Raw genomic sequence first — 12,648 nt, forward strand, 5'->3', positions numbered from 1 at the left:
CAAGAAAGAATTTGAGAAGCAACTTGCTAAGCAAGTGCAAACTAATAGTAAAGTTTTTTTTTTTAAAAAGTAAATTAAAAGTTGAAATGCTGCCAAATAGTAAGTGGGGCCAGTGGGGCCAGTTATCACCAAAGTGTTAAAGTAGCACTCCAGGAAGATAAAATAACTGCAGAAAAGCTACATGATTTTTTTGCATCAGACTTCATGGACGTGCATGAGATAGTCTCATCTGAGCTGTCCTTTTAAGACAACAAATCTGAAGTAGGGTCCCACACTGAAGTGGAATGGAAGAAGTTCCAGAACTGACAAACAGTGATAAGTCACCAGCACCAGATGATATTCACCTACAAGTACTGAAGGAACTCTATGCAATAACAGAACTAATAATTGTATGTTGATCTGTTCCAGGTGATACAGAGACAACTTTTTCAAACCAAAGTACTGTCTAATCTGAACAGCAGAAACAAGACATAAACACAAGAGCCAAAAAACTTAGCAATATTATGGAGGCTAAGGGCAATGTGTTCTCCCCTCAGTGGGCAGCTGAGTCTGGCCCCAGCTATGAGCCGCCAGCCCCCATCTGAAAGTGCTAGGCCCACCAGGACTGGATAGGCATTTGGGAGGCCCTACATGAAAGCTTCATTCTTGGGCCCCAGTGACCCCCCCACAGGCATCTCACACAGGCCCCCCCCCACATACATCCCTCACCATCTCCCCACCATGACCCCCCCATGCACATGCACACCCGCCACCAAATCCCCATGAAGAGCATACAACATGGGGGTAGTGCAAAAATAAAACTTTAAGTAATACTAGTCTTGTGTCCAACCAGCAAACCAACACTACGTAAAGCAGGGAGCAGGGCCAAACTATGTATATTGTGGGTTGGGTGAGGGGGCCTCAACCTGGGAGGGGTCACTGCTCTGGTGTGGGGGTGGATGGCCATGAGCCCTGTCAGCCCCAGGATCCCCACCCACCCCAGTACCGGGGTCTGCAGTGGGGCTGGGAAGGGGTAGGCAGCCGGGGAGGTAGGGCTGTGGGGGTGGTGGTGGGAGCAGGCTCAGCAGGGGGAGAGAGTAACAGGCTCACTGGTCCTTGCCGTTAAGTTTCAGTTGGCCTGTCTGGTTCTCTTCGCCTCCACTTGTCATAACCTACATCCAAGACTTGTCATGTAAGATGTCAATAGAAAGTGAATAACATGCTGATCATTAATATTATTGTGTAGCGTATGTATGAAGAACAAATTCAAAATTACAAACAGATTGTAAATTATGTTATTAAAGTGTATCTGCCAGGCAGAGCTGAAGTCACACCATCCAAGGCAAAGAAATGTGGTTTTCTGCCACCTGGAAAGTACTTCCAAAGTACATTAAAAGACATGTATTTTCATAAAAGATAAAAAGGACCTTTAAGCCAACCAGGGGAGGAAGTAACCACTCAGCATCAGAGCAGGGAGAGGAGATTGCAGGAAACAGATCAATTTGCATTTTAAGAAACAGCAACAGGGGAAGAAACGATCAAGGAACTACCTTCAACATCAGTCTTCATGTTGCCATCATAGAATCATAGAACACTAGAAGTGGAAGGACCTCAAGAGGCCTTCCTCACAGCTTGAAATAATGTTAATATGGGGATGGGAGGAAGAATCTTCAGAAGAGTCTATAGGTGTGCTGGTCTATAAAAGAAAGGCACTTCTTTAAGTGATCTTTCATGTACGAAGACAAAAGAACCTAGCACCCTGGATTTTGTGGAAGATCCTGATCAGAGTCGTAGTCGTCCATTTTACTGGGAAGTAGATTGATAAGAAAATTGTCTTGAACAAAGGCAAGAGAGTGTTGTGTTCTGACTGAGCCACTAGAAGGCATTCTTCACTTTTATTTGCTTGCAACCGGTTTCAACTCTATCTTAATTCAATCTCCTTTTGTTAACAAAATGTGCTTAACTTTTAGTCTAAACCAACCCAGTGCTGTGTTTTATTTAAAGCAAATGTTCACACCAATGTGGCAAGCTTCTGTGCACTGTATCTTTAAAGTACAAACAAACCTTAATATCCCTCTGAATGGTCTAGGAGAGATTTGGAGACTGCAGACTCCACAGTTTTAGGAAAACGTGGGATTGGGGGAAGGGTGGGGTCATCTTGCTGGGTGTCTCTAGAACTGATGTACTTCCAAGTGTGACTGGCCGTGTGACAAACAAGCTGCTGGAATCAGAGTTGCTGAGCTGGGACCACTGAACATAAAAACTCTCAGTGAGTGCTTGTATGCTGCCTGGTAGCATCCAGAAAAGTAGACAACAGTAGCTGAGCATTTTAAGTCACTCAGGTATAAGGTAAGTGATGACACAACCCCTCACTGGTCTGGATTGCATCCCAGAATGTGACAACAGCATCACTGTGAGGCAGGTAAACATATAGGTTCACAGAACGGTAAACTGAGACACAGAGTGGGCCAGGCTAAACTTTTGCTTAACGTTAGACACCTCAGTTCATACCGATATATCAACATAAGTATTAAGAATTATAATTTGTTTTTGGGAGTGACCTCAATGTACAAAAAGAGCCACAATCTCCTCTGGAAAAACAGAGCTTAGAAATCTTGACTCCCTGCTTAAACCACTAGAAAGATGCCTTCCCACAGAATAGCAAAAGACAAATGGAATTTAAAGAGAAACATGCCATGGCAGCAGGTGGCTATGAATTTAAAGAGTACTTTTGAAAGGGAAATATAACCTGTGATTACTCACCTACGATGAGTAAGAAAACTACCACTGACGTGTCCCGAGCCATCACATCCTGGAGTTGGACATGACATACCTTCCGTCTTCACTGACTTCCAAGAGAACTGCGATCCATTTAAGTACCCATCCTTTTGCCTTTTGGCCGCTAGAGGGCACCCTGATGCACTGCGATGAGATGCATACTTTCCAGTTATATGACCCTGACCATCACAACCAGGAACCGGACATCTGGATAGCAGATAGATGAGATAAACTTTATTGTCTTGCCATCATATACCTGGCAGCCTCTACAACAAAGTCAAAATAAACCTGACATGAAAAGAAAAGAACAATCATGCTCTACGGACTTAAAAAAATCACCAAAGACAGCGCAATGGGATAGTCAAACACGAAGACCTTTGTTAAGCAAAACAGATTTGCATCTCTCTAACTGTGCTGATCAATGGCAAAGTCCAAGTCTTTCTACTTTCACTGCATATTGGAGAGAGAATTGGAAGGTATGCCTTTGAAAGGCAGTTATCCATTATGGCAAAGTGTACATTGGGATTGAAATGATGGCTATTGAGCTTCAGTGACTAAATAGTGAGATTTTAAAACTCTAAAATGTTTAAATCCCGCTTAGCATGGTTGTATATACATTTTAATACCATGTATGATATCCAAACGTGACTTTTTTAAAATTATGATGTCATAAAAACTTGGAGATCAATCTAACCTTTGCCATAGTTGTTACTGCAAAGGGACATTGTCAGATTAAAAAATCATGAACCCAATCCTCAGAGATTATAAATCCCAACAACCTCTATGGCAGCATATTGTAAAATGTGGTAAGTGCTCTCCCACCACTCAACTTCTAGAGGCCATTAAAATCTCTCAGAATGAGGTTCAGAGACATCAATGTTAGGAGTTTTGGTTGCTCACATTTGATCAGAATTTTCCCCCATGTGCGTTTGACCCCTCTTATTTTAATAAACATCTTGTGTTAGTAAGAGCAGTTTAGAGTATGAAGCACTGAATGCACTTTTCAGCAAGTTGCTTCTTCATTAAATCTTACAATTTGTGCAGTTTGGACATTCAAAACAGAGTACTCAATTTCATTGTCCGATTATCCTGCACTAAAGCAATGCTGCAATGTTTCAAGTCTGATCCTGAAACTTCCTGAGCAGCCTCCACAAAGACTAATGTCAGTGGCCTCTAATGTCGTTCCATGTCTCACAAGGAGAAATGTAGGGACTTGCTTCCATTTGTAAGCACAGAAGTAACTGGCTTGAATTTCAGAGGTAATCTTTCACATCTTTGGTTGGCTTCTGAATCACTTTAAATAATTTGTGTGTCAGATGTAGTCTGTCTTTAGGGTTTATTCACTGTGTTCACAGAATAAGGCTGCAGAGGACTAGTATCTGCACTTTAAAAACTACAGTTTTCCAAACTTTCCTAATACAAATGAAGAGATCCTGAGCTCGTGTAAATAAGTATGGCTCTTTACCTGAAGTCAAGTCACAGGAGCCTATGGATTTATATCAGTGGAAGATTCAGCATTTAATATTTAGAGAAAAATGTATTTTGTTTGAAGCAAACCAGATATAACTGTTCCATTTATTTAAAAACAACTAATAGCGCTCTTGAGTTCAGTGTATCTCTGTTCTTGAATTCCTCTGGCAAATATAAAGTAAAAAAATCAGGTTGCAGATATGCCTGGTCTTGTAATACACACAAAGGTTATTTGACTTGATTTGAACTTACCTTATTGGCTCCTGGTCTTCTTTGTCTTCCTTGCTTTGTGCTATCCTGATTCCACTTTTCTTTGCTCGTGGACAACCTGAGAGACTGAGTGAAAGAGCAAGTTTTAAAAAGGTAATTTCTCATTGCTGACTATAATTTACAAGGGCTCTACAAAGGGACATTCTTTGCACATGAAATACTACAAGCTAGACAATGCTGTCTTGTTTTCAACAGTTATAGCACTGACGATTTAAAGAATAAAGACTGCCAATAAACAACCACACAGGGGGATCCAAGTATCTTAGATTCTGACCAAAGGCTGGGACAGGGAGTACTTTGCACACTACACACACAGCCCTTGAGGAGAGAGAAAGCAGCTCTTCAAAAGATCTTAAGTCAGTCAAAAAGCAGACCTTTCGAAGATCCTTTTAGGGCCAGGATGGGGAACCCCCAGCCTGCCGTCCAGATCCAGACTGTTCCTGCACACTCCTTCCTGCCCAGGCCCTTCACCTACATCCCACTCCTGAAACTCCCCACTGCTGTCCCAGCTCCACTTATGCACTTCACCTCCCACCCAGATCCTCCAGCCACAACCCACTCTTGCATCCCCTCCCACCCAGAACACCCACCCTTAGCCTGTTCCTACACCCTCCCTCTCACTCAGATCCTAAACCCACAATCCCAGCCAACTCCTGCACCCTCCCTCCTGCTCAGACCCTAAACCCTCAACTTTTGGTCCTGCCTCCAGCTCCAGACAAGTTAATCCGGCCTGGAGGAAGTCCTGAACCTCAGTCCCCTCGTCTCTACCCTCATGCCCGTGGTGCTGGAGCATGAGAGGAGTGCAGTGTCCTAGTTAGATGCTACATGAGGTTTTGTTGGTTTTTCTCTCTTTCTTTTTTTTTTTTTTGCTTCTGACTTTCATGTGGCCCCATACAGATTTTTCTGTGGGTCAGTGGCCCCCAACCCAAAAAAAGTCTGCCCATCCATTTTAGGGGCTTTATTAAATCAGTTAAAATTCTGAATTTTTTCTGCAGAACATGTGTGCAGCAATTTATTAAAGAATCATAGACAATGATATTGCACACATTATGCAGTTGTGGAATGACTTCCCTGAAAAATAAGTAATATAAGCCAAGGGAAAATCTAATAAAGGTAACTAGAAAGCTAGTAAAAGTACCATCTATTGGCACTGAAAATATATTCAATATCATACAAGATGCAAAGACATATACTTCTCTATCTATGCCTGCAACAGAAGGAGGTATAGGGAGCAACTGCCCTGAGGCCTGTCAATTCAGGCAGCTGGAGCCCTGGGCCCTTTACATTACCACTGGAGTGCCACTGATGCATGCCCAGGCAGGTCTGAGTGTAGCCTATGGGGGCACGTGGCACAGCAGGCTCTGGGCAGTGCTGAAAGTTGGCTGTCCCCATCCCTAGCCCTTCTGCCTAAGTCTGTGCCCCTTCTGGGAGTCCAGAGCCATCCCCCACCCCTACTGCCTTGCCCTTGGGCCTGGGAAGGCTGTTGGCTCCCTTGTCTCTATTCAAAGACCTTACAGTCTATGCTTTTCTCTACTATATAAGGTGTCGTTTACACAAACTCTTTAGCAAGCTTTCCAGCAACTGGGTTAAGTTTGTAAAAATTGGGCACATTGGGCTACCCTGTGGGCGTTAAAGGAAAGTTACTTTTACCAGTTACTGTGTGTCAGTGACATAAATGCATGCATCTGAAAAACTATATTCAATCTTTAAATCAGATGTTATTTTCACCTTCACCCATGGATGTGGAAGCTGACAAATCACCAATGGTACAGACAAACGTCTAACTGCCTTCCAAAGAAAGTGCCTCAGGAAAACAGTAGTTATTAAATGAAATTAACTTACAACAAATGCCAGGATTTGTGAGCGTGTTCAACAACCTCTTTCTCCAGAAAAGAAGATGGAAATGTCTGGGACATGTGTTAAGAATGAGGTCAGAGCATATGCCATGAGGGCATGTCATTGGGCAAGTGGAGCAACGTGACACAAAGAATTCTTCCATCAAACAGAGTGGAGGGCAGCTAAAATTTATGTGGATCAATAACATGGCAAAGACTGGACCAGCACAAACAGAGGCAATAGAAACTTGTTTATGCCCTAAGACATCTGAGCTGCGTCTACACTAGCCTGCTACTTTGAAAGACCACGCCCCACTCTGAAGTAGTGTGTGTTGCGTCTACACGTGCCATGCGCTACTGTGAAGTTGAAATCGACATTAGGTGCCACAGATGTGGAACTGCTATTCCAACCAGAAAATAGGAATAGGGCACTACTTCAACATCTATCTTCAAAAATTGATGTGTGTAGATGCTCTGCGTCCTGCTACTTCGAAAGAACGGGGTCCACCATAGTGGCAATCAGCTGCCACACAGAGATGTGCTGCCCAGCCCCTGTGGGGCTCTATGGTCTGTGCACACAGTGACTCTTAAAGCTGCATGGACCAGGACACCCTGTGGCAGGAAGCTAAGAGTGTGCAGGCAGCAGCCATCACACACTCACCTCAGAGTGAGCCCCAGCAGCCCATGGAGAGGGATGACGACCAGCCGGCCACCAGAATGGTCCCAGAGCTCCCCCTCCGACCGACCCCAGGGCTCGAAAGAGTCTGACCAGGGATGGAAGATGCGTGGCCCCTCCTGGAGAGAAGCTAAGGTCCAGGACCTGCTGGGGCTCTGGAGAAAGGAGGAGGTGCTCTGGGTGATGGGGAACAAGCACTGGAATGTGGCTGCCTTCGCCTGGCTGGCCGAAGGCCTGACCACCCGGGGTCACCCTGCCTGCTCTCCTGACCATGTCAGGAGTAAGGTCAAGGGACTGCAGCAGGGTTACACCCGGGCTCAGGACATAGCCAGCCAGTCAGGGGCCACCCCTGACACTTGCCCCTATTACCAGGAGCTCAGGGCCATCCTGGGCCCCCAGGATGCCTCCTTCCTGCTGGCCATCCTTGACACCGAAGCCGAGGAGGAGCCCCAGCAGGTCGAGGAGCAGGAGCCAGGACCATCGCTCAGCCCCAAAACACCAGGGCCGGAGCCAGAGCTGGGCACCGAAGCAGCGAACTGGTCCAGAGAGGAGGGGGAGGTGGTCATTGATCTCCCCTCCTGCACCTCCAGACGGGCATCCACCTGACAGTTGTCCCCCGACCTCGGTGATGGACCCTCAGATATGTACCCCAGAGGGCACACATCCCTGGGGCATGGCGCAGGGGCACCATACATGACTGGGGACCCCCCACATGCTCGGCACACCCCGGCCCACCTGGGCCCATCCAGACCACAGCCCTGGGATGGCAGAATGACTGCCAGTGTCCATCAGCATGCGCTCCTGTGGACAGTGCCATGCCCTGCCCCCTGGAGGGAGGGTGGACAACACAAAGGGGCTGCCCACATGGCTACCTAACTCATGGAGGGGGGACAGGGTATGGGGACCCAGCACCTCCAGGAGGATGGCGGGGATGGGGAGCATGGGACATGGGGCAGGGGTCAGTACTCATGGCCTTCTTCTTCCTTCCCCGTTTCCTCAGCTGCACTATCCGTGGGCCAGGAGAGTCTTGCCACGTCCATCATCCCAGACAGCCCCCCGGAGGCAATGGACAGCAACTGCCCAGAAGCACCACCAGTGTAGGGACAGGCCCACTCTCAGCGGAGCCAGAGGTGGCCGGCCAAGGATCCCACATCACTGCCTCCATCCTGTGCCACGTGGAACTGTCAGAGCAGTGCCTCCATTTCAAGGAAGGGGAGGCTGCCTGGAGCCGGGCAGCCTGGGGGGTGCTTTATGGCCACCTTCAGGGACATCGCAGGCTCCTATCAGGAGCTCCTGGCCCAGCTGCTCCCTCCTGCTGCCCCCCGCTGCCCCTCCCATGACCCCCCCACTGGACAGGAGGGGCATGGGGCTGGCGGGGGTCATGACCCTCCATGGTCCCCGGAGTGATGGGCCAATGCCTGGGCCACTTAGGTCCCCCTCCTCCTGTACATAGTTATCCCACTGTTCTGTTGACAAATACATTCTAACCACAGTTTTAGTAGTTTGTAATACATTGTTTTATTTTTCCCAAACCTCTGTGTGCTTGGTGGGGGGGAGCATGTGGGAGGCTGTGTGTGTGTGGTAGATGGGGGGAGTGCACAGGAGGTGGGGGAAGTGTGTGGGAGGTGGGAGGAACACGTGGGAGGCCCGCCAGAGGTGGCCGGGGCAGCGCTCCCTGGGGCGCTGGTCAAAGTGCTCGTGCAGGGCCTCTTGGACATGGATCCCATCCTGGTGGGCCCGGTGGCTAGGGGCAGCAGCTGGCTGGGGTAGCCTGTGCCGGCCTCAACTGCCCACACCTGAACAAAAGCCTCCCCCTTGCTTTTTACAATGTTGTGTAGATTGCAGCAGGTGCCCACCTCCTGGGGGACATTGAGGATGCCTAGGTCTAGGCGGGAGAGGAGGCAGTGCCACTGCCCCTTCAAGCGGCTCAAGGTGCACTCAACCACCTGGTGGGTGGGGATGAGCTGGCCATTGAAGCGCTCCTGGCTGAGGATGGTGTGGCCTGTATAGGGCCATGTGAGTCAGGGCTGGAGCAGGTATGCGGCATCAGCCACCAGGCAGAGGGGCATGGTGGTGTCCTCCAGCAAGATCTCCTTCTGGGGGATGTAGGTCCCTGGCTCCAGCCAGTGACACAGGCCCGAGTTCTGGAAGACCCATGCATCGTAGGTGCAGCTGGTCCAGCCCATACAGATGTCCTGGAACCAGTCCCGGCTGTCCACCATGGCCTGCAGGACCACCAAATGGTAGCCCTTCCTCTTTATAAATTATCCTCTGCTGTGCTCTGGGGCATGGATGGGTATGTGGGTCCCATTGAGGGCCCCAAAGAAATTCAGGAACCCCAGTGCGCTGAAGCCTGCGATAGCCACATCCATGTCCCCAATGCGGATGACCCTCTGGAGGAACAGTGCGTTGAGTGCGTGGACCACCTGTGGGGAGAGGACATAAGCAACAGTGAGGGTGTGTGGGGTGTGCCCACCCCCCCAATCCCGCTCCGGGCCCCATCCCCAGGTCCCCTCCCCAGCTCCCCACCCTGGGCCACCCACCACCCAGTGGGTGCGTGTCAGGGTCGCTTACCTCCATCACGACGGCCCCAACTGTGGCCTTGCCCACACTGAATTTGTGTCCCATGGAGTGGTAGCTGTCTGGAGTGGCCAACTTCCAGGCAGCTATCATGACCCTCTTCTTGATGGGGAAGGCGTGCCACATCCAGTGTCTCGGGGTGGGGATCAGCCACTGGCAGAGCTTGAGGAAGGTCTGCCACCGCATCTGGAAATTCCAGAGCCACTGGTCGTCGTCCCACTCCCCCATGACCAGTTGCTCCCACCACTAGGAGCTGGTGGGGTGGCTCCAGAGCTGGCAGGGCACACGGGGTGGGGGGAAGGCCCGATGGTCTGGGGTGACCCCCTTCTGCCCCGGGGGGAGTCCCCTGCCAGGAGCTGCGAAGCAGCCACTGGTGCTGCGGCTAGCAGGCTGCCTGCTCTGCTGGTGGCAGCCAGCAGGGTGTCTAGCTGCTGCTGGTCCTTGTCCATTCCTGCAGGCACTGTGTCTGAGAGCCTTGTAGTACCTCCAAAGGCCTCATGCTGTGCAGGCCAAGTGTGTTTGAGAGGAGCCCTTTAAGGGAGAGGCTTGCTGTGGCCCTGGAAGGGCTTGTCCACCCTGCGACTACACCTGCAGCCTTTCCTCGCCCCTTCTTTCAAAAGAGGCCACTGGTAAGTGTAGACACTCTCTTTCCACGTCTGGCTCTTTTGATGGCACTCGTCGACGGCACCAGCCCCAGCCCGTGTGCAGATGCTACGCTTCGAAGGAGCGTCTTTTGATGTCTCTCTTTCAAAAGATTCGCTTTCGAAGAAGCGCTCTAGTGTAGACATAGCTCTGATGGCACACAAAGGATTCAGATACCTTTCTTCACTGTTGGCCTCTGCAGCCTTATTCTGCAGCCATTTTTACCAATTAACAAAAATTCCAGGGGTAGGTGGTTTGCCAGGTGATCTTCCAAGATTGGTAGCAGGCATTTGTTAGGTTTGCATTTCTTGCTGACAACTGACATAATTACTGCACGTGTCACAACACGTGCACCCAGACATCTGACTTTGGTAATTGTGGCTAGAACTTTGGCACTTGCTTATCACTAGTCATAGCTCTCTTAGGCTACATCTACACTACTATATCAATTCAATTTTATTAAATTTGATTTTATAACGCTGCATTTTATAAATTCAATTTTGATTATCCCCACATCCCCACAAAGTCAAGTTAGTGCTGCTACGCTGAATTACCAAACACTGGCTGTTGCAGCAGTGCATTGTGGGAACCTATCCCGCAGTTCCCTCAGTCCCAAAGCATTCTAGGTTTTTTCGCTGGTGCAGTATTGGAAAAAAATGCCCTGCAAGTGGTTGTGGGTATGTGATCATCATCCCACATTCATTTCCCTCCCACGGAAAGCAAATGACCATTTTTTTTCAGAAAGAAAGAAAGAATCCCAGGCAAAAGAACACCAACTAAGCCAGCTTCAGAAGGTGACTGAACTACTTAAATGGTTGCTCCCACAGAAAGAACACCTTTAGGTCCAACTTTTGCCAGATCAGCCAGCTAGCGCGCCAGGCAGGACACTGTCAAACCCACATGCCAGAATGACTCTGTGCCCTAGGATCACCCAGGTGACTGTGCCATCTCAACTGGCCCCAGCCACTTTTCCACCCTGCTGGAAACCAGAAACATCCTCCCTAAAAATATTACAGGAACAGATTACTCCTTGTGATATCTGCCCCCTGCCCGCCAGTTGAAAACAAGCAGCCAAAGGAATTTTCACACCATTTTTCCAAATCCTGCCCCGACTCACACTGCTTGCTGGAGTGCAACCCAGTGATGAGCTATTTCGGGGCCAATCTGCCTGAAGTACAGTAGGATAATAGCAAAGTTGAGGAAGGAGTAGGGTAGTAAAGTTGAGGAAAGTGCAAACCACAACAACTAAAGCCGACTCCCTCAGTCAGGGGAAAAGCCTGCAGCTCCCTGTACTCATGAATGGGAGGAAGACAATCTGTGGTGCACTGAGTTAGAAAGGATTTTTGGCTTCCCACTTCACTACACAGATGTGTCCAACATGGGGCATGGAGCTCGTCAGAAGTGCCCTGGGAGATCCGTGCCCTGGGATCACCCTCATGACTGTGTCATCTCAACTGGCCCCCCTGCCACTCCTCTCCCACCTTGAAACCACCCCTGCCTAGTCAGAATCGTACAACTTCTACATGATAAGTCAAACAGAGCACCAAGCAGGGGACTGTCATACTGCCCTGGGATCACCCAGGTGACTGTGACTGTGCCATCTCAACTGGCCCCCTCAGCCACTTCCCCAACTCCGATACCACTCCTGCCCAGCCAGAATGGTGTGACTTCTACCAGAAACATCCTCTCTGAAAGTATTACAGGAACAGATTACAGCTATTCCTCCCACACTCAATGAAGCATGTCATGGGAAAAACTGGTTGAAGGGCCAGCTGACAGGGGTCCTTCAGCAGCTTTCCCTGGCAGGAGGCCAGCCCCAAATGCCTATGACTGTGAGGGCTGGCCACCACCCAGTCAAGGAGGGATGTCGTGGGGGAAATTGTCTGAAGGGCCAGTTGAGACATTCCCCCCAAAATCTTTGCCGCGAGGGGGGAGAAGATGTCCCCCTGGTGATATCCAGCCAACCTCCGTAAATCTCTCCTGACCTGGAGCCTTCAATGTGCACAAGCCAGGACATGGCGCTGTCTGGCAGCATGGTCTGTACTGCACTTCAGGCATGTGCTTCTATTGTGCCAGGGGCTAGCCAAGTGACGTGGTTGGGCGGTGGACAGACCGCAACTGCCTGTGGGGTGGAGAAGGCTGCCCCTGTACAAATGTGAACTGCAGAAAAGAAGTTTCTTGGCCTTATATACAAGTATGACCCCCACATCCTTGGTGCCATGTGGTGTGGTGGGGCAGGGGCTGGCGCCAGCAGTGAAAGCAACCTCAGCCTCTCCTGCAATATCCTGTGCAGGGAAGAAGGCACCACCCTGTGTTAGGGCTATTTTTTCATGGGTAGATGCCATCACCGCACTGATAATAAAAAATGGAATTTCTTGGTCTCTCAGACAAGCATGAGCCCCACAGTCAAGCCGCCAT

At 49.4% G+C, this 12,648-nt stretch overlaps 1 protein-coding gene across 3 annotated transcripts in view; it reads right to left on the reverse strand.

Annotated features, from left to right (window-relative positions):
- The window catches only part of MYT1L (myelin transcription factor 1 like), a 178,346-nt gene that overhangs the window by 14,177 nt on the left and 151,521 nt on the right, over nt 1-12,648 (reverse strand). For all 3 annotated transcript variants that reach the window (XM_074988935.1, XM_074988934.1, XM_074988932.1), the window contains exons 16-17: nt 4,480-4,563; nt 2,743-2,964 (exon numbers count right to left, since the gene is read on the reverse strand). In XM_074988935.1, coding sequence (XP_074845036.1) covers nt 2,743-2,964; nt 4,480-4,563 — 306 coding nt within the window. The remainder of the gene's footprint in view (nt 1-2,742; nt 2,965-4,479; nt 4,564-12,648) is intronic.

This window comes from Carettochelys insculpta, chromosome 3 (genome assembly GCF_033958435.1).
Source record: "Carettochelys insculpta isolate YL-2023 chromosome 3, ASM3395843v1, whole genome shotgun sequence".
Lineage (NCBI taxonomy): Eukaryota > Metazoa > Chordata > Testudines > Carettochelyidae > Carettochelys > Carettochelys insculpta.